The 27,033-nt window shown below is 37.4% G+C and overlaps 2 protein-coding genes across 3 annotated transcripts; one reads left to right on the forward strand and one right to left on the reverse strand.

Moving 5' to 3' along the window:
* Positions 1-552: 552 nt before the first annotated feature.
* Positions 553-4,301, reverse strand: LOC139975215 (ER membrane protein complex subunit 5-like). The gene is made up of 4 exons (XM_071982947.1): positions 4,092-4,301; positions 3,252-3,304; positions 2,591-2,694; positions 553-2,225 (listed from the first exon to the last, which is right to left on the reverse strand). The coding sequence occupies exons 1-4, from the start codon at positions 4,165-4,167 to the stop codon at positions 2,126-2,128; spliced, it is 333 nt and encodes a 110-aa protein (XP_071839048.1). The 5' UTR covers positions 4,168-4,301; the 3' UTR covers positions 553-2,125.
* A 117-nt stretch (positions 4,302-4,418) lies between these two features.
* LOC139975209 (uncharacterized) lies at positions 4,419-24,398 on the forward strand. 2 transcript variants are annotated; one of them, XM_071982938.1, is made up of 20 exons: positions 4,419-4,581; positions 5,508-5,566; positions 5,952-6,147; positions 7,120-7,308; positions 8,183-8,463; positions 8,539-8,647; positions 11,866-12,189; positions 12,682-12,858; positions 12,998-13,085; positions 13,407-13,461; positions 14,000-14,048; positions 14,570-14,738; positions 15,380-15,524; positions 16,572-16,654; positions 17,716-17,845; positions 18,979-19,096; positions 19,856-19,970; positions 20,359-20,415; positions 20,988-21,102; positions 21,442-24,398. In XM_071982938.1, exons 1-20 carry the CDS (start codon positions 4,563-4,565, stop codon positions 21,571-21,573), a joined length of 2,610 nt encoding a protein of 869 aa, XP_071839039.1. In that variant the 5' UTR covers positions 4,419-4,562; the 3' UTR covers positions 21,574-24,398. The 2 variants fall into 2 exon arrangements, with proteins under 2 accessions (XP_071839039.1, XP_071839038.1); XM_071982937.1 differs by having other exon boundaries at positions 8,183-8,647.
* Positions 24,399-27,033: the final 2,635 nt, after the last annotated feature.

A 27,033-nucleotide genomic window follows, 5' to 3' on the forward strand; every position in this document is an offset into this window, starting at 1 on the left:
TTAAGTGCATTGTCTGTGGGTCATATTAGTTGACACAAGCACAAACGCATCAAGAGAGAGTTTAAGGCTCTGGAGACAATTGTGTGATTTAATATTGATATATTTCTTAGATTACTGAAGATCATCCTCAAAGCTAAGATGATGCGGGTTGCTTCCTTCTTAGCATGATCCATAATTCTAGTGTTCATCATCAGTGGAACCAGGTTGGAGACAATGAACTGTTTTTTTTTCAACATCAAGCATATACAATATACACAGCATATGGCAGAATGCAATTTGTCAGAAAGGATGGTTGGGGAACTATCACTTTGGGGATACTGATGTCATTTACAGGAGGGGGTGGGGGTGAAGGGATAGGCCAGAAGTGAACTGCAGTGTGAAACATGTATAGATTCCCCAGCTCCTCCCCCCATCCCAAATAGTTTGAGATTCATCACATTTTAGCTCAACTTTCACAGAAGTACTATATGATATAACTTCTGCAACATGCTACTACCTTCATCACCTTTGGAGGAGGTGCAAAAACAGAAAACAAAACCAGACAAGCAGCGCTGGAATTGGATTACTTTTTATTGCCATTCGATGTATACAAAATACTCACAAAGCTAAAGCTTGTTCAATTCTTACCAACTTTAGACAGTCTATTTATCAACATGAAATAATAAAGTTTGTCGATAATAGACTCAAAAGTTTCTAACATGTTATGAAATTATCAAACTCCAAAATTGCACTTTTGTTTGTAGACTCTCCATCTCCCCGCCACACACACACCCCCCGCCCCCCAAAATCCCAAATAAAATGGGCCACTTTCTTCCACAAATATATTTTAAACATTGATGCAAATATGACAAAGGATACATAAGAAAAAACATTTCTGATAATCTGAAGGTTACCAAAGTCTTATATGTGCATAAACTTACAAAGACCAGTTGGAAGAACTCCTTCCCCAAAACTCTGGACACGAAGGGACATGGCTTTGGTAAACTTGGTTAATGCCTGGATGTTACTATAAACTTATGCCATTATGTTAGCCCTCTAGGCAAAACAGAAAGACACCAAATTTTCAGGTACAATTGAATATCAATGCTGTTTATCTTGATTACAAGGATACTTCGGCAAACCATCAAAGGAAAAATCAGACAATTTCATTCCCCAGTGATGCGAATGCTTTAAAGGTGCGATTGTGTCTGCATTGTAAAGTCATCTTATTGTAATAAATTTAAACACAAGCTATTTGTTATAACTACTACTTTGCGGCATTATTCTCATAGCAAATGAAAAGATTCTTGAGCAATTTGATTGTTTTCTAGAATGAGATAGGTGTTAAATTAATAGCCATTTATTGTGCCTTTTTTGGCTAAATTTGAAATGCCTTCATGTAATTTCAACAGGACATTGCTCAAGTAAATTTGTGAATGTGGTGACAACTGAAATAAGGTACTGAGAGGCATCGAACAGCGTTACAATGCGCGGAACTGTCTCTAAGTGACTCCATAGGACATCACAGTTTCAACACTCCTACAAAATGTTGTACTGTAAGACAGTTAACTCTCAACATAATGTGTATTATGATGGTTTATTCACCACTTCAGAGTTAACAGATATAATAGAGTACTAATAAATTGGAATGCAAATATAGCCAAATTCATATGCCAGGCTTGTAATACCTAGTTCACTATATATCACACAGGAATACTATGCATAATCTACATATTTACTACATATGATGCCACGATAAGCTACTAGGACGCTATGTAGTGTCTCACCCATGCTTTCTATTTCACTCCTCCCCCGATGCCCGTTGCAGAAAATAAAAATGAAAAAAGTCAAGATGATCAATATTTACTTTTCACCGTCAATGACAAGCATTCTACCTGCAAATTACAATGATGTCTCTCTGTACATACCACATGCAGTCATATAAACAATAGAAAGATGGGCACTACAATTAATCACATTTTCCAAACGAATCCCTGATGAAGCTCCTTTGTGGAAAAACTATGACACTGAGGTTGAATTAAGTCCTAGGAACCCTCAGTGAGTGCAGTGCACGTCTGTTACCACACCGAGGGGGTACTTTCAGATTACACAGTTCGAGGTACTATGAGATGCTTCATTCTGTCTATCAACTGTCATTTTTTGTTTTTGCTTCTTCTGGTTGTTTCTTGAACCCTCGATGTGCAAAGCTATAAAAGGAGGGTCTGTTACCTACAGTGTCCATAGATCTGTATTAATTGAAGGCAAGAAATGTACATTTTTTACAACGAAATTATGTGAAACTGTGAAAGGATATATGGTAACTAAACATAATTTAGCAGCAAAGTGAAAGCAAAATCAGATGGGTTTGGTGATTCGATAAGAACACGGAATCCATTGTGTTTGAATAAACACAGGGAACAGGCGAGTGATGAATTGTCCTGTTTTACAACTTTACAGTAAAGAACTATTGATATTGTAGAAATTGATTACCTTGAGTAGAAATAATGACTACAAAAAGTACAGTTTGCAATGATTTACAAGGTTTGAAACAGTGACAAAGAAAACAACTATTTGTTAAACTTACAACAATGTAATGATAAAATTGACTTACTTGGTTTGAAATTCTGCCATTGCTCGTATTCCTTTAAACTTCCCAGCCATGGTAATGACTCCATAGCATGTAACGATCAAACTAAGTAAACATTCCAAGACAATCTGCAAAAAGAACGTATTGACTGGAATGTAATCACATTTTAAAGTAAGACTCATCACTGGTAACATACTTTAAAGCATTATTTTTTTCTCTATTGCCTCCAAAGTTAACCTTGCTTTATCCTCAAAACATTAAATATTCAAAAGCACTTTCCTGTATTGATGGTGGTGAGATTCAAACATACTTTGCAGGCACCGAGCATGATAAAGTAAGACGATCAAAGGCCTCAGTGAAGATAATGGGGGGTATGCCAGGAAGAGGTGTTAATGTATTCACCATTTGTGACATGTTTCAGTATATTTAATTCTTTTTGTAACAATTATACTGAACTTCAGGGAAAAAGTGGACCAGAAACTTTCCATAAAAATCTGACTTGTTTTTATTATCCCTAATTTTTAATTTTTTTTGGCTGGCTACACAGATCAGTGACAAATGATGAGTTATTGTAACTATAATTGTCATAAATTTATGTTGATTCTTTAAACAGGTTTTGGCAACTAAGTTCGTGAAGGTTTGATGGCACCTAGCATATACACAGTTGCCAGACCATCATACTTACATCTGCAGGAAGTCTGGTAAACTCCTGTTCTGTTAGTCTTATATAACTGCGATCTAGATGAAGGAAAAAGAAAACATTGATTGGAAATAGTTTATTGCAACAGTTTTTAAGTTGACCAGAAAAAAATTGTGGCAGAATTGGTACAAACTTCCTACTTAAGTGTTTGTCTAATATTTCTGCCTAGGCCTAAAGCTCTAGCCAGAATAATATTTGTCGTCGTTTGGTCCAAAGAACGGACAGCAAATCCCACAAAAATGATGTGAGTGGGTGAATCCCTCCATACTGGCTTTTTTTCACTCTCTCAACTCAACTCACCCCCCCCCCCCCCACTTTAATGAGTCTCTCCACCTTGCTAGGCCTACTTACCGAAGCAACCATTACAATCTTCAGAAAATGCTCTGACTGTTTACTTTTGTCAATTTGTGGTCACTGGTCAGTCACTCTAGTTTCTTAGTCTTACTGTACCACTACTAAGTCAAGTTTTACTGATCACATTCTGTATGGTATTGATGAGATTTCAGTACTATGGTTCTCATGAAATACTGAGATTGCGACACTTTTAACAAATAGATTAGGTCCATCACTCCAGCCTTGTCTATACTTTTAAGTAGTCCGTTAGGCTGTACACATGTGTTTATTTACCAACTAGCCTAGGTCTAATACCCTAACGTGAGTTACAACAGACTTAAGTCAAACTTAATACTACCAAGTATCTTACACACAACAAACATACGTTGAGCAGTTCTGCATTCTACAAGTAACTTGAAACGGGATATTTTTTTCAGAGAAAACGTATAAATCGATCAATTTTGAAAAAGCTGACATCCTATTAATTCTTACGTTGAGCTGCAGAGAACGCAGCATGTGCTAGACCAAGAATACCGGCAATCACGATTAAGTGACAGAAGGTCGCCATTTTTATCTGCTTCGCAATAGACGATTGGATTCAGGTTGCTTTAGAGAAATCATTACTTTTAGTATTTGAGGTTTCTTTTCAGACGAAGTCAAACCTGAAAAGCTTAAATGGGTATAATAAGAGATGTATAAATATATTTAATGAAACAGTTAATGTACATATAAGGGTGCGTAGTAGGAGTTAAACTTTTATCAGTTTTCCTTTGTTACTACTTCTACTGCACCTGGCAACTATTTCCTAAGAAATGATAAACTGTGCTGCTTCGTATTTATGCTAACTGCGAAATTGTGTTCTCATTTTAAAACTTGTATATGTGTGGCTGCAGGAGACTGGACTTCAAAAACTGCTAAGAATTGTACAGCTTAGCATTAACTAACGTCTTAAATAGAACTTAGATGGAGGAAAATTATAGTGGTAACTTTTCAGATAAGAACTTCTTCCGGTATCACTAAACTTGGCGTATCGTTAGGCCTAAATTACTCTATGGAGTAGCCTAGGTTATGTTGAAATTAGACACGCCATAGCCTATGCCTAAGTTAGTAACAGGTTTGCCTAACTTTCTGTGAACCTGTAGGCTGTGGTTGGTGAGCAGTCAGACTGATGTTAAGCTAGCCAGGCCCTAGCCTATAGGCGTACGACCGATAGTTTACCATAAGTTTAGTGAGAGATTGATAGTTGACAATATTTAGCCCTAGGCCTCATTGGCTTTTATTCACATTTGGGAACACAAGGAGCATCAGGATCCCATTTTCTCCCAGAGAGGTAGTAAAGCAGAAAGGTCACATTAATTGGTAACGATTCAATGAGGGCTTTGTTCAGATATATGTTCATATATTACTAGTGTATCAGTTTGTGCAGATGTCAAGTAACTGGAGATTGGGTCAAGTGATCTCATGAGCGTCCACACTACAAGTACAATCTCTTGTGTCTCTCTTGTGAGACCAGTATCCTCCCTGAAAGGGAGATAATGATTGTGGGGTCTAATCCCCAGTATGCGAGTATCCACAGTACAATCGCCCTTGAGGGGTCACATCCTCCTTCCATTCTTAAATGTTAACAAGGCAATACACTTTTAAGGACAAGATATGAGCCTTTGTTAAAACAAAGAAACAAGTTAATCATCAACTTTAGGCCAGGGCCTAAATGAAACAGGGCCTAGGTCTCTTTGTAAACATTTCTTAAACGTTTGCTGTGTTCTTGATCTTGTTCATTTGTAACACTTTGCCTGAATGGTGTCTGAAAGTGATACAGACTGTACTTATTCCATGGATCTTCTTCTGGGAGAAAACAAAACAGACTGGTCACAGAGAGTTTTACATATTTATTTTTTATTGTTGCAGATCCTGGTGATAGTGATGGAGGATCCACTCCAGTACAAGATGAACATGAAGATATTGAGGTATTGTTCATACAACAGACAAGAATTGAAGCAAAGCAGATAGTCACAAAGAATAATAATATATTCGGAGATCATTTAAGCTTCAGAAATATGTTTCAGTTTTAGGCCTCCTTAACTGGTAAAAACAATATGCTCATTGCTATTTGAAGTGAGAAAAGTCCTCAAAGGATGACAAAAGATGATTGCTTAGCAAAACTGCAAGAAAAATTTACTTCCAAACTATATTTGCATAGATATCACTTTAATGATGCAACTGGAAAATGAAGGGTTGATTTTCTGTTGATGTTGAGTTCAATGCACTTTGCCAACTTGTGTCGTCTGTGAGACATATACTTTACATTAGAACAAATTCATGTTGATCTTTTGAATGCTGTGTTGATTCCAGGAGGAGGATTTACCGGAAGCCGATCAGGATGTAGCAGTATCTCCAGTGACAAGTCCCAAAGAGCAAGACGAAGATGAAGAGAGACAAGAAGCTGAAGAAGGTGAGGTGCCTTATGATGAAGAGGAGGAGGAGGGTGAGGAACAAACGGAGCCTGGAGAGGAGGAATGGAAAGGAAATGCAGCTTCAGATGCTGAAGGTAATATTGACACTTTGACAGCCTGGCTGAATTTTGCAATGATTGTCTGATAGTCTGAGAATATTACATTTCTATTCGGACAAACTCATTCAAACTAAAAAAAAAGTTAAAAAAGTTGAAGGTTTACAGTCTTGTATGAAGCTAATGCCTCCTCACACGACTTTACAACTTAACCCCTGGTCATTGGTAACTTGTCACACCCACACAACAAAGTGTGCACAATTCAATCAATCTCTCCTGGGGCACCACAGTGCACCACAACCACGTGTCCCCCGGGGGACTTCCCATAGGGTGCAGCCACAAACCGGCGCACGCAACTATATTTACAAGTTACCTCGCAGGTCCCCATTTATACACCTGGGTGAAGAGAGGCAATGGAGATAAAGCGCCTTGCCCAAGGACACAACGCAATGATCTGGCCAGGGCTCGAACCTGTAATCCTTAGATCACAAGTTCACTGCCTTAACCACTTGACCACAACGCCCTCCCAAACTATCCTTGAGGTTACTCAACCCACAGACAGTTTAAAACAGATCAGTCAGATATAGTATTTTATTATGTATATACTTCTGTTGTTGAGTATTAAACCAGCTTTGCCTTTCGAATATAGAAGAGACTCCTGTTTTGGAATCAGCAGAAAAGTTTCCAACAAAAACTTTATCCTATCTGCTAACTGCAATTATACTGGGTACCAAAAATTGTTAATCACCGACTTCAAAACCAATCCCCCGACCCCCAGATATTAGTTTGAGGGGAAAGAACAATTTGAAAAGTGTTACTTGTTGTTTAAAAAGGAGGTTAAAGAGTAACTCTTTAACTTCCTGTTGGTCCAATATACAATAGGAAAGTAATTAAATGAAGTCTAAATCAGATAAGTATTGTACATTATGAATAATTAGCTGTGTAACATTCATATCTATGATGAATAATGTGAAATGATAAAGAATTACGTTTTTCTGTTTGGTCTCGTAGGAGGGGAGGTAGTTTCTGATGCCGAAAGTGAAAAAGAACAAGAGGAGGTGGGAGAGGTACAGAGTGAAGATGAAGCACAGGCGGAGGAGGAGGAAGACAGAGGAAGCGAAGAAGATGGGGAGGGTCAGTTTGATCCTATTTCTCCTAAGGAAGTGGAACAGGAGGAAGGAGAATTTGATTCTTCCAAAGGTAAAAAAACAGGCTATGACATTTTGCTCACATGTGCTAGCTGAAAATGAAATGATTGTCGAGGATAAGACACGACGAGTTGTCTGTACCAGCAGTGTCACACGTTCAAGTAAATCCTTTCGTAGAAGAAAATATGGTGGGGAAATCACTTGAAAGTAGATTACAGCCATGAGAATAATTTTCTTGAAATAATTGTAACGTTTGACAACACTGAGAATTGGAAGAATGTAATTTTGTAAAAAGTTACAACAGTCTGTTATTAGTGCCAATGCTAGTTTACGGATTGTTTATTGTCTCCAATTGATCTTCAACCTTGCTTCAATATATTGTGTGATTACTTGATGAACGGTCATCTGTCAGTATGTGACACTCTGGGTTATAGCACGTTTACTGTCTGTTTTAGGGATGGATATAAGGAAATACAGGATTTACGGTTTACTCAAAAAAATTATAGTGGTACATATGTGCAAATTTTCTGTTACAACTCTAATATTGACAGAAATGGTGGACTTAAAAACTTGATCATTTATGACATACATTTATGCTAATTATGTTAGCAAGTATGCGATTCCTGTTGCAATTTTAACTTAAGGAGAGAAGAATGGCTTCTGCAGCACAATAAAACCATTACTTTGAATAACTATAACTGAGGTCTAGATCTTAATATTATATAGTATGTAATCAAAATTCACAAGTGTGTCAATAGAGTAAACATTGTTTGTTGGTACTGTTTACATTTCCAAAGTGGGTGGAGGGTTTGGATGTTAAATTGTATCAGGTTTTAGTGGATGGTCTAAAAGCCAAAGTGTATAAAATGTGGCTGATTTTAAAGATACTGGATTAAATGTGGCGTCCTTTCATAAAACTCATCTAGAGGAGGAAGGTTTGGTTGAAACTCACGCGGAACCAGAAGAGGATAAAGAAGATGAAGAAGACGGAGGAGAGGTGTCAGATGGAGAAGTTGCTGAGAGGATAGACGAAGGAGGAGAGGTATCGGATGGAGAAGTGGCCGAGAGGATAGATGAAGGAGGAGAGGTGTCAGATGGAGAAGTTGCTGAGAGGATAGAGGAAGGAGAAGAGGTGTCAGATGGAGAAGTCACTGAGAGGATAGATGAAGGTGGAGAAGTTGCCGAGAGGATAGATAACGAAGGAGAGGTGTCAGAAGGAGAAGTTGCTGAGAGGATAGATGAACGAGGAGAAGATGCCGAGAGGATAGATGACGAAGGAGAGGTGTCAGATGGAGAAGTTGCTGAAAGGATAGATGAAAAAGAAGAAGATGCCGGAATAGGAGATGTGGATGATGTGTCTGCAGATGAAGATGACGTACAAGAGAGTGGAGGTAAATGCTTTGTCAATCAATTAGTCATGTGTACTATATGAAAGTTACAGATGTATACACTGCTGGGGAAGCAAGATAGGATTGGACGAATATCTACTTTTCGTTAAACCCCAACTTTTTATACCGAAGTTATTCAAATTGCTAAGGTACAAGTAACAGTGATCTGTCATTGATATTACTGGTAGAGTCACTTACTGTACAGGTCAAATCATGAGAGTATTGGATGATGAAAGACTAAGTGAAGTTTGGACACAGTATTGCTATACCAGAGTCTACCTGTAATTAAATGCTTCTTTAATTCACAGTGTTGCCAATTTTTGGTTTTTTTTTTTGCCATTTTATGGTTTTCAGTAAATCTTGTCAAATATGTCGTCAAATCAATATCCAAGTGACAGGGATAGTTCACTTCAGGTTGAAAAATTGCTTAGCTCTCATCTTAAGTTTTTTATTTTTTTATTTATTTATTTATTTTATTTTATTTTATTTTATAGTTTTTGGTTCCTTGCTAAAAGCAAAGGAACCTATGTATTCAGGTTGGCGTGTGTGTGTGTGTATGTATGTGTGTGTGTGTGTGTGTGTGTGTGACGCTTAAGCTTGTATGCACGATAACTCAACAAGGGATTGACTGATCATGATCAAACTTGGTGGGTGGGTGGCCCATAGTGAGTAGATGAACCCTATTGTTTTTGGTGCCCACAAAGGTCACCAAAGGTCAGTTATGGTCCAAAAACCCAAAATACTAAAACTGCAATAACTCCCAGTGCCAATGTGCGACAAGGTTGATATTTTGGGACAAGTTGTGAACTGGTTAGGGAAACATTTTGAAACTTAACGGTCATGTGATGTGAGGTCACCAAAGGTCAATTAATGTTAAAAAACTAGTTTTTTTGCGATAACTTGAGAACGAATTGTCCGTTAGGGTTGGGAGTTGCTTCAGTGTAATCCAATTGTCGACCCACATCTGGGTGACCCTTGACCTCAATTTGACCTCTGGTGACCTTTTCATGTTTTGGGGATTTTTACAGTTTCGATGCTATTTTCAGATGTCAAAGGTACCTTCCGATCATAAATATCGATAGGTTGACCCCCGTGTGACCTTTGTGTGCGAACTTATAAGGGGTCAAAGTTTTCGGTCGGAGTTAGGATGGCTGTAAAGACTTATCGTGTTGATTTTTGGAATCAGCAGATCAAACTACATTTGAAACCAAGGTCAAAAGGTCAAAGGTCACATTAGAAAAAATGTGCTTAGTTTGGGAGAAAACGGGCGAAAAAGAAAATGTTTGGTTTTGATGCTAGATTTGGATATCAAAGGTACCTTCCGATCAAAAATGTCAATGGGTTGACACCCGGGTGACCTTTGTGTGTAAAGTTATACAAGGTCAAAGTTAATTTTCAGACATTTAATGCAATAACTCCCAGGGCCAAGGTGTAACAAGGTTGATATTTTGGGACAAGTTGCAAATGGTATAGAGGAATATTTTCAAACTTAACGGTCATGTGATCCGAGGTCATCAAAGGTCAATTAATGTTAAAAAACTAGTATTTTGGGTGAGAAAATGGGCAAAGAAAAAAATGTTTGAATTTTTACAGTTTTGATGCTATATTCACGTCTCACCAATCAAAAATGTCAATAGGTGTACCCCAGGTGACCTTTGTGTGTGAAGTTATATGAGGTCAAAGTAAATTTTCAGACATTTAGTGCAATAATTTCCAGTTCCAAGGTGTGACACAGTTGATATTTTGGGACAAGTTGCAAATGGTATAGGGGAATATTTTCAAACTTAACGGTCATGTGATCCGAGGTCACCAAAGGTCAATTAATGATAAAAAACTAGTATTTTTGTGATAACTTGAGAACGAACTGTCCGTTAAGGTTGGGAGTTGCTTCAATGTAATCCAGTTGTCGACCCGCATCTGGGTGACCCTTGACCTCAATTTGACCTCTGGTGACCTTTTCGGGTTTTGGGGATTTTTACAGTTTCGATGCTATTTTCAGATGTCAAAGGTGCCTTCTGATCATAAATGTCAATAGGTTGACCCCCGTGTGACCTTCGTGTGCGAAGTTATACGAGGTCAAAGTTAATTTTCAGACATTTAATGCAATAACTCTCAGTTCCAAGGTGTGACACGGTTGATATTTTGGGACAAGTTGCAAATGGTATAGGGGAATATTTTCAAACTTAACGGTCATGTGATCCGAGGTCACCAAAGGTCAATTAATGATAAAAAACTAGTATTTTGTGATAACTTGAGAACGAACTGTCCGTTAAGGTTGGGAGTTGCTTCAATGTAATCCAGTTGTCGACCCGCATCTGGGTGACCCTTGACCTCAATTTGACCTCTGGTGACCTTTTCGTGTTTTGGGGATTTTTACAGTTTCGATGCTATTTTCAGATGTCAAAGGTGCCTTCTGATCATAAATGTCAATAGGTTGACCCCCGTGTGACCTTCGTGTGCGAAGTTATACGAGGTCAAAGTTAAAAAATATTAATGAGGTCACAGGTCAAACGTGAAAAACTCCCAAGTTGCAATAACTTGGCTACTATTTATTGGAATTTCGTCAAACTTGGTATGATATTGGTAGATAGTCTCCACACACTGATGTGTGTTGCAATTGATATCATGCATGTTTATAGGGGGGGGGGGGCCTAGCATTATTTCGTTATGAAAAGTTTGTATGCACAATAACTCAACAAGGGAATGACCAATCATTACCATACTTGGTGAGTGGGTGGCCCATAGTAAGTAGATTAACCCTGTTGATTTTGGTGCTCATTTCATGAATATTAATGAGGTCATGGGGTCAAACGTGAAATACTCCAAATTGCAATTACTTGGCTACTATTACTAGTCGGAATTTCGTCAAACTTGGTATGATGATAATGGTAGATAGTCTTCACACACTGATGTGTGTTGCAATTGATATCAGGGCTTAGCATTACTTTGGCAACAAAAGTTTGTGAGCATAAATTACTGTTGTTGTATTAGGGCTTTGTTAGAAATTTCCCTATGAATGGAACTAATGAACAGCAGCAAGGAACCATGAAATGTTTTCATTCTGGTTTATTTATTTTTTATTGGTTTTTTATTTTATTTTATAATAAATTAAATGTTGTTTTGCCTTTTATTCTTGGTGTAGAAGAGCATACAGTTAAGTGACTTTTTTTAGTCATAGAAATTTCAATGCATGTCATTGGCATTTGGCTTTTATCACTTAGAACTGGAAATTGCTGAGAGAGAAGAAGAGGAAGAAGAAAATGAGGTTGAAACAAATGAGAATAAGGAGGAAGGGGAGGTGGAAATGGCGCAGGAAGATACACCCCTCTCCCCTGCATCTAACATCGATAGCCCGGAACAGTTTGATGATGAAAAGGAGAGGGAGAGTGGGGGTGAGGATGATGACCAAAGACCCCTTGAAACGAGGAATGAAGGAGAGGAGATGGAACAAGAGGAAGAAGTCGATGAAGACAGTAGTCATCAAAGAGAAGAAGTTGGCGATGGTAGGGAAGATGCTCAGGGAGATACAGAAATGTATGAAGGCGGTGAGTGAGAAATGCTTATATGGAAATGTAATGAAAATGGGCAAGGAGAGAGGAAAAGAGATTGAATTTCTAAATTTAACAAATATTCAAGGTTTTTGAGCTATGGCCCATCTTCCTGATTAAAGATTTTCTTTCAAGTTTCTCTCAATTTGTTCCTTTCTTTTCACTTATGATTTAAATTTGCATGCATTGATTCAGAAGAGATACTCTATTTCTATACTATTCTGCCCCTCAGTAAGATATAACTTTGGCACTCCAGTCATGTCATCCCTTTGATCATGTGAAAGTGAATGGTTCATGAAATTGATCGTTAAATTAAAATGAATTCAATTAAAGTGATTAAAATAATTTAATTAATTACTTAATAAAAATTAAATCAGTTAAACTAAATTAAATGAAAGACACAACAAAGTTACTCTGAGAATGAGCATACACATACTGTTCGTCTTCATAATCAGTAATAATGTTTTGTTTTTTTGTTTTTTTAAGCAGCTGAACAAGTGAGTGACATTGAAGATGAAGATAGGCAAGAAGGTGAGGTTGAGGGAGATGGACGAGAGAAGGCACAGAGTGATGATGAGAGGAAAGGAGAGGCAGACAGTGATGACGGAGAGGCTCCATCCCACAAGGTGACCGAGGAGACACCCATGAGCCCTGTGGACGGGCTAGGTCAGTACAATGTCTGCCACATTCAACAGCTTTTTTTTTTTATCTCTCATTTAAACTTTATCCCCTCATTAATTTTCATCCAATATACATACATTCATTAGTTACTGTTTTATACTCTTTATTTTCAATTTGTGAATAGATGCGGTTAGTGATGATGAAGATGATGTTGGCGACGGAGACAAGCCAAACAAAGACGCCGAAAGTGGCGAGGAAAGTGATGAGGAAAAGTAAGTTTTATACCAGCAGCCATTCCTGCTCCGGGCATCATCCACATGTTCGTTCCCCTCAAGCCCATCTGTGTCCCTATTGGTCAATTGAATGAGAACATAAACCCATATGGGATGGGAGTATTGAGATTTTGTTAAAGAACCTCACAGACATTATTATTTTATAATTATCGTTTATAAATGAACAAGTGCAGTATTGTAATTCTTTTATTCATGTGTAATAAATAAGAAACAAGTCACACTCCCAACTCAATAAAAATATGATATTCTGTAATATCATATGAAACAATGTCTTCTTTTGCTCCTTTTATTTAAAAACAGAGGACTGATTGCAGATATCTTTGGTTCTAGTGATGAAGAAGGTGAAGAATTTGAGGTAAGGAGGAAGAATTGTTGTTGTGTGTAAAACAGGTCTCAGACAGACACGTCAGATGTCAAACGATTTTTTCAAAATTCGTCAAAATTTTTGGAATGAAAATTATGTACTGCTATATCTGTTCTGAGAAGGATCAAAATGTAATTCATAATTCTGAAGACAAAAATTGGTCATGATATTGAAATCACATTTTGACTGCCGCTTGCATTATTATGATTTTTTTGTGTGTGTATCGTACAAAGAGCCCACAATTTGAATGTTTCAGTGGTATATTAGTTCAGAAAACATCATATCAATATTATATTTACAGTAGGAGTTTTGTAGTACCAATCCCCCACCCTCTGCCAAGTTCTTTGAAAAGTTGAACATACAAAGAATTGTGTAAGTAAATAATACAAAGCCATAACAGCATAATGGTAATTAGAAATGTTGCTGCTTCAGCCTTACCAACTATTTTTGATTTAGGTTTTGGTTAAATTTGATAGCAAATATCATAATTCTCAAATAAATCTTTGGAATAAATTTCCTCTCTTAACAGGGATTCGGGGAAAAAGATTTGGAGCCGGCCTCCAAGAAGAAAAAAACAGGTGATCAGTCATTTTTGTTGTCAGAAATTATTTACTTACTTGTAAATGAAAAAGTGGAGCAATTCAGGCATTGAATTCAAGCAGTAAATTCAAGCAGTTGCTTGTAGTAAAGAAAGTGGTTCGTTGGTTATGGAAGTAGCATTTTGTTTTTGGTTTGGGACGTCAGCTCTCAACCTTTCAATTACATTTAACTAATCTGATTAAAGTAAGCTCTGAAAGATTTCAAGAAAGTTATACACTTGAACCTTTGACCTCAGTAAGACATTGTCCTCTTTAGAGGACTTTCATTCCTGAGGTTTCCATCTTTCTCTCCAACCCAGTAATGTCTTTGTTCATAATTTTCACATTCAGCTTCTTCTTTTTTTCTCTTATGATTGGTTTATACTCCTTTATTTAATCAGAAACGTGTAGCTCTAATAAATGTTTATTTCAGAAAAAAAAAGGTTTAACATTCATTTCCTAAAGCTACTATTTGGTAGTTGAGCCAAATGTCAATTAAATGAAGCCGTGTTATTTTACAGCCATTGTCTCAAGTGACGATGATGACGATGTAGGGGTACCTGGTGGAGAAGAGGAGGAGGAGGGGCAGCAGACATCGCTGGCCGATGAGATGGCGCCCTCTCAGCAGAGAGAAGATGATGGATCGGACTCCGACGAAGGACTAGACCCTCAGAGAGGATATCAGAGATCGTAAGTCAAGCTACCCATCATAGTTTGTATGCCAATAGTACTGCATAGACAAACAGATGTATAGTACACGTGGTAACGGCCCAAGGCCCCAGCCAAACATGCAACATACTCAGGAAGGTAATGCTTGAAGAGGCCTCTCTGGCTTGATGGCAGCCTCAGACAACCCTATGTTGTTCCTTATCAATTAACAAAAGATGGAAAATGTATACTAACATAACATGGAAATAAAAGGCATGAACAGTATGTGGTGATACTAGGCCATTACACTACGAAACATAAGTATCATTAATGAAATAAATTCATGTTTCAGTTTAAATGATTTAAACTTGCAGCTGCAGGAAGAAATAACATCTAAGGGCACTTCTTTCAATCCAAGACCATCTCTGAAAGGAGTTGGAAAGCATCCACACTTGTTTACTTGTGAACGTGTTTACTTGTGCACTTTGAAGTAAATTCGTCTTCAAGTTCTACTTCAATGAAGAAGGAAAATTCATTCAATTTTGGGGATATTAATTATTAGCAATATCAGTTCCTTTCCCTTCTTTCTAGTTTATGTCATCTTTTTGGTAGTTGACTCTGTAAATCGCTGCAAAAGTAGAACCCGTCCCGTCCTTCATTTATTCAATTTAATTTTTCTACAGTGATTTTGTCAGTGACTTTGACTTAATGATGGAAAAGAAGAAGGCCGAGATGGGAAGGAGGAGAAAGAGGCGGGATGTAGACATCATCAACGATAACGATGATATCATCATGGCAATGATCACACAGATGAAGGAAGCTGCAGAGGTGAGAAATAACAAAACAGAGAGGAGGAAGAATAAAATATTATTTGGTGGATGGCCTCCCTTTGAAACGAAACTAATTGGTAGTGGGCTATGCTGTGAAGGGGATAGCGAAGACAATTGTGTTACAGTGACAACAACAACAACCCTCTCCCCCACCCACCCACCCAACCTCTCCCACCATCCCTCCCAAAATAGTTGCCAAATTTACAAACGTAATTTTCTATTTGAAGAGTTGTTCACGTTCGTGACCAGCTTGTTTCATCTGTTGTGGTTAATTTGTCGACATTAGACTTTGATATAACTTTGTCGATGGTAGTACTGTGCATTGGAATACAACCTTACACCCTTTTTATGTGTCACAATTGTACATATTCTGTTACCTTCCTAGGAAGGACAACACTGTGGAGGATAAAAACCTTAAGATTTGTGTGGTTTTGTTGATGAGTATACGAAAATGACTTACAGTAAATACCCTTCATCTCAATTATATAACTGAGTGACTCCTGTTATTGCAAGGATCTGGGGAGATTTCCATCAACAACATAGCATTGTGGGTACAGGCATGCATCTTGTTTTTGTTTCTTACCTAGTAGTTATACATCCTGATTCTCCCCCTCCCTTCCCTTCCCCTCACTCCAGTCCCCTCCCTACCATTCCCTAATTAAACTATGCTTTCCCAATATCAATCTGTTATATGCTTCTTACATGTATGTTATTAGTTTAATTTATTTTGTAGCAGGTCTACAAATTTAGTCTCCGTCACCTCTCTCTCTTTAGTTAAGTAGAAAAAGAGGATCAGGAGGGACACTCAAGTCCCCATCAAGGACCCTGTAGGAGAGAAAAAAAAACTGAAGACGCAAACACTCAGACCCGATTACAATGCTTAAAGTTCTTGTCCAAAAGCATTCTTAAACCCATTCACAGTACTTGCAAGTACAACTTTTTCAGGCAAACCATTCCACTCATTCACAACCCTATTAGAATAAAAGTTATGCCGAATATTAATCCTACTTTAATCCTACTTTGTGGCCCTTTCTTCTTGCATCAGGCTGATCAGGAACTAAACAAGGAGAGGAAAGCAGCTGTAAAGAAGTTACTCATGTTTACGAGAGTCATGCAGCAGTTACAAAAGTAAGTGCAATTCACAATTTTAGAAAGAAACAACATCATTGAATCCTCGATGTTTGTTTATAGTGTGTAGAATAGCATTCAATAATGTCACATTATTTGAACAATAGAAGGGAATACCCACCTGTAATAATAGTGTGGTCTTTGTAGCAACAAATAAATGTGTCTATTGTTTCTGCAGTGAGATTTGCTAATTATGCAGATCTCATTAAGTTTCCTTGTTTGGCCACTAGACGATTGCCCAATACATACAAACAAGAGGAAACTAATTGTTGTTTTTATGTTGGGGTGTTAATCAGAGCATTTTATTGTATTTGTGTGATATAGTTAATGTGTGTGTGGCATATATGTAATGTGGGTGTGTGAAACACATTTAAAGTGTGTGTGGATTGTGGAATATCTTTATTGTGTGTGTGTAAAATATATGTAATGTGTGTGTGTGTGATACATGTAGTACTACTGTGTGTGTGTGGAATGTATCGAATATCTGTGTGGAATATATTTAATGTGTGTGTGTGAAACACATTTAAAGTGTGTGTGGATTGTGGAATATCTTTAATGTGTTTGTGTGAATTATATGTTATGTGTGTGTGTGATACATGTAGTACTACTGTGTGTGTGTGGAATGTATAGAATGTCCGTGTGGAATGTAAGTGCCAGATACTCCAACACAGAAATGGGCAGATGTCTTGTGTCCCTTCAAATCTACTGTCCTACTGTCCTTCAAATCATCTGTTTCAAGAACTCAACAACTTTTAAGTGACTTTCACCTTTTGTTATCTTATTCTTTGTCTGTTTACTTACTTTCCCCATTCTCACTGTTTGTTTCAATGCGCCATGAGCGTCTTTTTGACAGAAACCGGCGCATTACAAATGTTTATAGCCTTCTTAATCCTCGTCGCCCTCATCTTGCTTGAAGAATTTAACAGAGCAAAAACATGGATGGATGAATTGTTGTCTACATTAAATAAAATTTCTGACATTGAGATTGTATAACCTTCTCTTGTAGTCCTACAAGAGTATGAGTTTAAAAAAATGTAATCTATTATGTATTAAATTTTCAGGGCAGACCTTCAACAGACGTTGTTAGAATGCGGAATTCTCTCGGCGATGAAAGAATGGTTGATGCCATTACCAGATAAGAGCTTACCCCACCTCAAAATTAGAACAAATTTTCTCAAAGTACTGAAATCAGTAAGTAGTTTATTTTTAGTCTTTTGTTTTTAACCTGATAAATACATGTAATAGAATACAAAAGAGACATAATAATCATAATAATATAATAATAATAACAATACTAATGATATTAGATGTCGTTAGGAAAAGGCAAAATTTAATGAGGCAATGTAGAAAACTATAGACAGACAGACAGACAGACAGACAGATACACAGGAAGAAGAAGGAAATGAAACACAAGAATGCATACAAACAGAAAAGCATGAATGTTTCTTACAAAGTTTACAAATATCCATTTTTCATATAAATGCCATCAGTTAAACTCCACACGACAGATTTCTGGTTCAAAGTCCTGATGTCTATGAAAATGTTTTATTGGCATGTTGCTAAGGTATATTTGCAATGGAAATGAAGTAATTTATTACTATTATTATACACACAATATTTTACAAAATGATTGATTTTACCTGGAATAAAGTGAAAGTTTGAATAAAATTATTTTACGTTGAATAAAGTCAATTGTATTTTATTAGATTTGAGATGTTAACACCAATAAGTTTGATTGAATTGGAGCCTTGAGAAGACATTTCTATGTATCAGTGAGCATGCAACCATTACTTTGTGTTATAAATAATGAGTTACTGATCCCTTTGTTTCTTCTTCTCTGTCCATTTGTTAGAATTGTGACATGTAGTTAACCATTGCCATTAAACTGTTTAAGTTGTTGGTATGTATTGTAACCACACTAATTGATAAAGAAAACATTGTGGTCAATTGGTTAAGGAAATGAACTTGCAATCTAAGGATTGCAGGTTTGAGTCCTTGCCAGAGTTTTACGCTGTGTCCTTGGGCAAGGCACTTTATTTCCATTGCCTCTCTTCAGCCAGGGACCTGTTGAATAACTTGTAACAATAATTTAGTTATGCACCCTGTGGGGTGCCCTCTTGGAAACACGTAGATATGTTGCACCGCAGTGCTGCTGGCCCCCACGATAACTGTTGGAATTATACACACTTGCTTGTGTGGGTGTGGGACAAGTGACCAGGGTTTAACTGTGCTAAAGTCATGTGAGAAGAGTTCACATGGCACTAAACTGATGCAGCTTCAACTAATTAACAGTTTATTGTTTTATTTTCTATTTCTTCCATCAGTTCCCACCAATTAGCCAGGATCTCCTGAAGAGCAGCGGGGTCGGTAAAGCTGTCATGATCCTCTACAGACATCCTAAAGAACTCAGGTTGAATAAAGACCTAGCGGGTAGAATAATTAGTAAGTGAAAACAATCCCTAGCCTGTAGAATAATTAGTAAGTGTAAACTATACTTTTTGGGCAGTGTCTTCCTTGGAGTTGTAACTGTTTACACTTCTGGCTTTCAATCATCTCTGATTCTTGTATTCTTTCCTTTAAGTTTAATGTCCGACCTGGTAATACATTTATAGTCGATTATCAAACACTCACCTTTTCAACCTCAGCCTTTCCTGTATAAATACTGATGATAAAGTGCTCCACAATCAATTTTAATAACACAGTGATGTATGTTCTTTAATTTAAAGTGTTCAGCTTCCGTGAAAGAATGAATAAAATTAAGGAATCAAGGAATGCAACAATAAGCCTCTACTGGGATTTGTTTAATAATTTAAATGAAAATATATTGAAACGTTAAAGAAAATGTGATCAACAATTAGCCTATATTTACAAACTCATCAGACTGGAATCCTCTTGTGTAATTTTAAAACTTGAAAAGGTTCATATGTTACATATGTTTTTTTGTTTTTGCTTTGATAGATCAATATCCAGTTTTCCATTGATCTTTACCTATATGATAATCAAAATCTTGTGAGATTTTTAAGCAACCTGTAAAAATGAAAATATATTGAATCGTGAATTAATCAACAATTAGCCTACAGAGTAAACCCATTAACCGCTTTTTTTGATTCTGTGACCCCTCTCCTCTTCAACTGTCAAGTTTTCTTGGAAGAGGAAATGAGGTTTTTTTTTCCTTAAAATTTTTTTTTGTTTTTTTTGCAGACAATTGGTCCAGACCTATATTTGGTGTGGATGACAGTTTTCTAGCTATGTCTAAAGAGGAGAGGCAGCACAGAGATTTAGCTCAGCTCTCAGCTGTCAAGAGACGGAGGATGAGGTAAGAAGCTGAGAAGATGTAGCCTGGTTTTATCTCACCCTGAGTATTTTATAGAAGTAAAAAGGATCGGAAAAAATATGGAATTTTCAAGATTGTATTACGTTATGACTGAGAATCATCACAGAGGATAGATGTCTTGAAATGATATTTTTTTTGTCACTTTTTTGTAATATTTTAATTCTTACTTTTGTAGTTGGGGCAAGGTTGGGGGGGAGGAGCTATATTTATTTTTGTGGTGATAATTAAAACTGGTCTGTCAAAATGTTTATTCCACACAGAAATTTTTATCTGCAGAAATATTGAATGATAATAAAGATGTACATTTCCAGATCATCCCACTGTTATTTTGTTTTTGATGTTTTTACACAAATCTGTCCTTTTCTTTCAGTTCTGTAGATGGAGAGAGACCAAAGACAATTGAAAGGGCTCTTCAACAAGGAGAGAAGTAAGACTTTTCTTTTGTAAAATTCTAGTAGCATTTGGTAGTTTAATTTAAACTTACTCACATGCCATCTAGATTACTCTATTGTACACACACACAAACACACACCCAAGATTACAGGCATGAGTTTTTTGATGAAATTTTATTTTTGATGAAAAAAAATTTTGATGAAAAAATTTTGATGAAATATTAATGAAATATTTCCAAAATCTCATGGTAATACTGTTGATTTCATAGAAACTAGTCTTTTCAAGTTTGGCATTGGAAGTTAATTCATCACCTTAGCCTATTTAATTGTGTCTGGTAACAGCACTACCTTGAGCAATTTATAAATCTAACAGACAGCATAGGGTTATATTGCAGTGTAAGTGTAACTGTTTTGGGATCTACGAAGTCATTTAAAAGTAAGCAATGACATGAAAACCATATTACTTTTTGGTATCATCTGTACTTCAGAGGAAATGTCTTCCTTTAGAATTCCCTTTTGACACATCCTGGTCCAGAATGTAACACATTATATTTGGTATTTCTTTGATTTATTTATGTGTTTGCTTTCTTTTTGCTTGCTTTTCAAGAGCTCTGAGGCCTGGAGACAAAGGCTGGATAGGTCGAGCTAGAGTACCGATGCCTTCAAATAAAGACTATCTAGTTAGACCAAAATCAATGGTAGAAGTGGAATTTTCATCTAGTGTAAGTCAATTTTCTTGTTCCGCCATCTTTAAAGGGTCTCATATATGTCCGACAGCATTCCATATTGAACAAAGCACACACTGGTTGAATTGGTGTCAGGCCTCCACTAATATGTCAACAAACTGTCTTTAAAGTATTATTATATTTTTTGTGGTTGGCACAATATGGAAGTACCAGACAGGAGCTGTGCCAAGTACAGGATTTCAAAGGTGGGTATGTGAATGGGGAGGGGGGTATTCCAATTTCCCTGGTAAGGGGGGGGAGGGAAGTAGAAGGTTTAAATCATGACATAACTTCATTTAAATTTGGTCTTGTGGCTGCTCTTTTCTTCCATTTCAGAGTTTCAGAAAACCACCTCCGTCCAAACTGGACCAACAGCTGAAAAAGATGAAAGCCTACAAAGCCAAATCCAAGAGTGGTAATATGAGGGCTATCAACGTGAACATTGCCGGTGCGAAGATGTCGTTATAGTCCCGCAGGATGTCAAAGGATAGATACAGTCGAGACGACCGAGAACATGTGTTCGTGTGTGATGATGTCAGACATAGCCGTCGGTCGACGTCGTGTGTAACTTTTCGAAAGGAGATTGGCGGATGTCCGATAGGCAGAGGACGGATCTCGGAAGGACCGTTTCCAAAGTTACCTCGGTGGTGGTTTCAAGGCGCATATTCAGGGTCAGTTTCTGCATTTAATTAGGGCAGATGGAATCAATGGACTAGCAGCTCTCTGAAGCAAGACAATGACGACGAACAAGTTGTCGCTGCCTAAATTTCATCAGGAATGGAGTCCGTAGACAATCGGTAATAAAGCTGACGGACCCTGTCTTCTTTTGATGTGAGATTTAGTGGATGATATGTAAAACAGTTGTGTCCAGTTTAAAGGTTCGACTTGCCACAAGCATCTTTCAGAAATTACCTGGGAACAGTTTCAAATCCTTTCTGGTTTGTGTTTGTGTATTCACCCATTTGTGGATGATTGAATATAGGATGGGAATTTTTCCAAGCTTCAGCGGTAATTAGTCAGTGTCTTAATACTCTCTCTTGCTCGGACATCTGTAGATGCTTATATCGACATGCTCGCAGGATGAACCAGGTCGTGGAAAGTGGTTGAAATTTAAACTTGCTTCAAGCATCCATCTGACTCATTTGACAAAGATGTACTAGATTGCTTCCACCAAAGAGGAACCTTTCATTTAAATAACAAATGTCTTGCTTTACTGCAAACACTTTAGTTTGACATTTTATATTTTGCTCTGCATGTATTGGCTTACCCAGGGCCAGAAGAATTCATGCAGAGTTTAATTTTGTTTGGTTAACCTGTAATTACTGATTGAGTAACCTTGGGTCATGAACCAATATCATGTGTAGGAAGAAGCTTCTTTTTAATGTTAAGAGAACAACTTGCAAATAACTGCCACAAGCCATACCAGAAAATAATTTGATACTTTTTTAATCATAAATGTCAATACTTCATAAAAAAGTAAGATGCTGACATAATTTCTCTGATTTTAGAAGATTTAAGGACGTAATGAAGCTGTAATGTGTGTAGTTCAAGTAGCACTGAAAATTTCAAGCTATTCCCCTGCTAATCGCCATTGGGTTTCTCCATTTGCCAGTGGAAAGATTAAACTACTGGCATTTTTTTTCCGCCAGTGGACATTATTCTTCCGAGTAGACATAAATATTAAAAACGTGATAAGTCGGTTAACAATCGTCAGTCACAAAATGGGCATGATTTTGTGTCTCACATTAAGTCCGGTAGTCTGCTTGTAATAATAATAATAATAATAATTATAGTATTGAGGATTTATAGAGCGCAGACATATCCAACTATAACGGTGCTTGTCATCAGCAAGTATTCTTGGGCGGCTTCTCTCATCGGCTTGCACAGTAACCGATGTGTGCTGTAAATGCAGGAAGATGCCAGTAGGAACTAGTTTTTAGCCAGTAGATATTTTAAAACCTTGCATATTTTTATTGGGGGTGGGGTGGGGCAAGTGGTTAAATTTTTTTAAATTTTAGACTTGCCATGGAAGGTGCCAGAAACTTAAATCTCTTTCTCACATTGTCACTGAATGATAACAGGAGTCGTTTGCTCCATGGAAGTTATGCTGAGAAGTCATGCGGTGATGATGCATTGATAACCTTTGGTGTTGATAGATGCCGTGCTGTACCATTAGTTACTGCAGAATTACTTTTAATTGTGAATGTTGTGCAATTTTTGGTGCTCATTGCGTGGTATCATCGACCTGTTTAGAATAAGATTTCACCAAACCTGAGTTTGCAGCAGGCCCATATCCAGGAAGAAGTAAAGGGGCAGTTTCCTCTCCTGTGTAAACTAATACACACCCCTCCAACCTTCCCCCCCCCCCACCCTCTCCGATCTGAGTCACCATAATGTGTGCAAAATATCACAAGTTATGGGACAGAAGAATTATGCCCCTTCTTAAATTGTTGTTGTCCCTCCATCATTGTTGGCACCCTGCCAACCCAACTCCTGGCTATGGTTCCTGGTTTGCTGCATGCATGCATGTTGGGTATTTAAAAGTAGTCATATTAGGTTGAAGATAGCCTGTTAAAAAACCGGTATGGAATTTAACCAGTTTATGGAAATATTTCACAAGTTTTGTAGCACTTTTGTGTGTACCATATATATATCATGTGTACTCAGGGTCCGCACACGTAAAACTGCACAATACCTTCGCTATTGTAGCAAGTTTGGTCATATATATGGCAGTGTTGCGTGCCACAGCAGCAGACAAATTATTGACACAAAGTTTAACTGTAATGGTATCAACAATTTGCCAAGTTCTTGCAAAGCAGTGGTATCAGCAGGCCCGACTAGATGGTGGGGGAGCAGACATACCAGGGCAAAAAAAAACAGCTCCATAGCTTGAGTCGATTAGTTGGCCTTGGCATGTAACAGAATAAAAAAATACTGCATTGTGATTTTCATCGTCATTTTCATACAGTTTACTTAATGTAACGTGGCATCTAAAAAAGAGTTCCTAGTGACATCATTGTCCCTCAAGACTAGTCTTGGCTTTCTGACACCCCTGTTTATCAGAACAGTTCATACAGAAACTTGAATCGCTGCCAAATATTAAAGGCTTTATATTAAGGACAAAGGTAAACATGCTATTTCCAGATTTTAAAGTTTGTCCAACTCAGAGCCATTTTTAAAGCACAAACAGGTTTTTGTTGTTGAGAATAATGGAATTCATAGTCCATTGTATTGTGCAAAGTTAAACTTGTTTGTACTTTGTAATTGTCTGATTTGTAATATCGCTCTCTAAAGTGTGTCCCTCCCAACTGAGTGCACTGTGTGTGTGTTTGAATACAGTTAATATAGTACAATACAGTACTATAACACATATGACCTCAGTTATACACTGCTGTGTTAGGGTGTGCATTTTCAGCTGTTTCCTGCAGGGCTTATAATGTCATGTCAGGAAACGGTTATAGTTGATTCCATGAGTGACACGTTGTGAATTTCACATTTCTTTCTTCTTTTCGAATCAGATGTTTCAATTTTAGGAGAGTTTGTTACGTTTGAAAGCGAACTGTAAAAAATCTTCATGTATCTAGTCTCACCTTCTTTGCCCAAACCAATTTTAATGAGCAATTGCTTTGATAAACATTTCAGTTTGTACCACAAATGGAAACAGGTATCGTTAAGGAATGCAAGATCCTTCAGAGCTATTATTCTTTACCCATCTTCTCATAATTACATATTGTAGCCTTCCCTATATAAGCAGACCGCACACAGTTGTTATGTTTGTTATAGGTATTGTTTTTAAAAGGCATTGTGCCAACAAATAAGACTTGAAATGTTATCGTTGAAATGGATCGTAGCCTTATGTGGTAATTCAACTTTTTGTACAGTCCTTGCAACTTCCTTGGTTATAAGGTATTGGTCAAAAAGGAATTGTTTCATTCTGGTCGATGAGTCATCTTTGGAAGAAAACAAAAGAATAGAAAAACTTGCAAGAAAGTAGGACATGATATGTATCATGAGTAAGATGGTACAGGCAAGATACCAGGAGGTGATATGTATCATCAATAAGATGGTACAGGCAAGATACCAGGAGGTGATATGTATCATCAATAAGATGGTACAGGCAAGATACCAGGAGGTGATATGTATCATCAATAAGATGGTACAGGCAAGATACCAGGAGGTGATATGTATCATCAATAAGATGGTACAGGCAAGATACCAGGAGGTGATATGTATCATGAGTAAGATGGTATAGGCAAGATACCAGGAGGTGATATGTATCATCAATAAGATGGTACAGGCAAGATACCAGGAGGTGATATGTATCATCAATAAGATGGTACAGGCAAGATACCAGGAGGTGATATGTATCATCAATAAGATGGTATAGGCAAGATACCAGGAGGTGATATGTATCATCAATAAGATGGTATAGGCAAGATACCAGGAGGTGATATGTATCATCAATAAGATGGTATAGGCAAGATACCAGGAGGTGATATGTATCATCAATAAGATGGTACAGGCAAGATACCAGGAGGTGATATGTATCATCAATAAGATGGTACAGGCAAGATACCAGGAGGTGATATGTATCATCAATAAGATGGTACAGGCAAGATACCAGGAGGTGATATGTATCATCAATAAGATGGTACAGGCAAGATACCAGGAGGTGATATGTATCATGAGTAAGATGGTATAGGCAAGATACCAGGAGGTGATATGTATCATCAATAAGATGGTATAGGCAAGATACCAGGAGGTGATATGTATCATCAATAAGATGGTACAGGCAAGATACCAGGAGGTGATATGTATCATCAATAAGATGGTATAGGCAAGATACCAGGAGGTGATATGTATCATCAATAAGATGGTATAGGCAAGATACCAGGAGGTGATATGTATCATCAATAAGATGGTATAGGCAAGATACCAGGAGGTGATATGTATCATCAATAAGATGGTACAGGCAAGATACCAGGAGGTGATATGTATCATCAATAAGATGGTATAGGCAAGATACCAGGAGGTGATATGTATCATCAATAAGATGGTACAGGCAAGATACCAGGAGGTGATATGTATCATGAGTAAGATGGTACAGGCAAGATACCAGGAGGTGATATGTATCATCAATAAGATGGTACAGGCAAGATACCAGGAGGTGATATGTATCATCAATAAGATCATATAGGGAAGTTGTCAATAATTTGATTTCTGTAAATATATGAAAAATACATTCAACAAGGAAAATGGACAAAATAATGTGAAATTCTTTATGTTTTCAAGTTGTATACGTTGAACCAACACCCCTGTGCTATCCCTAACCCACCCCTCCCCCTGTTGAACCTCTAGTTCAAATCGTCACCATCTTGGCAATTAATTATTACACTGAAGGTAGTCACAGTTGAAGGTACCTAATTGATGTATATAGACCTAAAAATTTGGTGAACCGAGTTATGTATACTAAACAAGGAACAGAAAGAAGGAACTTATTTTTAACCTTCGTACTAAGGCTTATACCAACACAATACACGGGAACAAACAAGTTTTGAACGGTGGTACAAAAAATAAAAGGTGTGTTCTAACAGGTTCTGGCACCTTTCAGTGTTTTTGTAACCATAGAAATCCAACGACCCGTAGATATGTACTATTGTTACGGAATGCTGGCACATGAAAGAAATGTAAAGAAGGGCTAGGTCAGGCGGTTCCTAGTCAGAGAGAACAATTGGTCGAGGGGCCTACAGTAAATATTTGGGATCGAAACAAACAGAAGTCAAAAACTAATCAAGTCACGTATATATAGTAGGCAAACCCTTTACGTAGCGCTTGAGCTGTTTCACACATTGGCAAGTTAATTTTCTGCCATACCCTTTGATCTTTTATGTGAGCATGAAGACACCCTGATGCAATTCGCTCATATAC

Source organism: Apostichopus japonicus, chromosome 10 (assembly GCF_037975245.1).
Source record: "Apostichopus japonicus isolate 1M-3 chromosome 10, ASM3797524v1, whole genome shotgun sequence".
NCBI lineage: Eukaryota > Metazoa > Echinodermata > Holothuroidea > Aspidochirotida > Stichopodidae > Apostichopus > Apostichopus japonicus.

Excerpts from the sequence above, each read along its gene's own strand:
- LOC139975209 (XM_071982937.1), top strand. Across the intron at positions 12,190-12,681 it reads TACAGAAATGTATGAAGGCG|CTGAACAAGTGAGTGACATT; the intron begins GTGAGTGAGAAA and ends TTTTTTAAGCAG. Across the intron at positions 14,739-15,379 it reads CAGAGAGGATATCAGAGATC|TGATTTTGTCAGTGACTTTG; the intron begins GTAAGTCAAGCT and ends ATTTTTCTACAG.
- LOC139975215 (XM_071982947.1), bottom strand. The coding sequence starts at position 4,167 with ATGGCGACCTTCTGTCACTTAATCGTGATTGCCGGTATTCTTGGTCTA. Across the intron at positions 3,305-4,091 it reads TGCGTTCTCTGCAGCTCAAC|ATCGCAGTTATATAAGACTA; the intron begins GTAAGAATTAAT and ends TCCTTCATCTAG. Across the intron at positions 2,226-2,590 it reads ATGGCAGAATTTCAAACCAA|ATCTATGGACACTGTAGGTA; the intron begins GTAAGTCAATTT and ends CAATTAATACAG.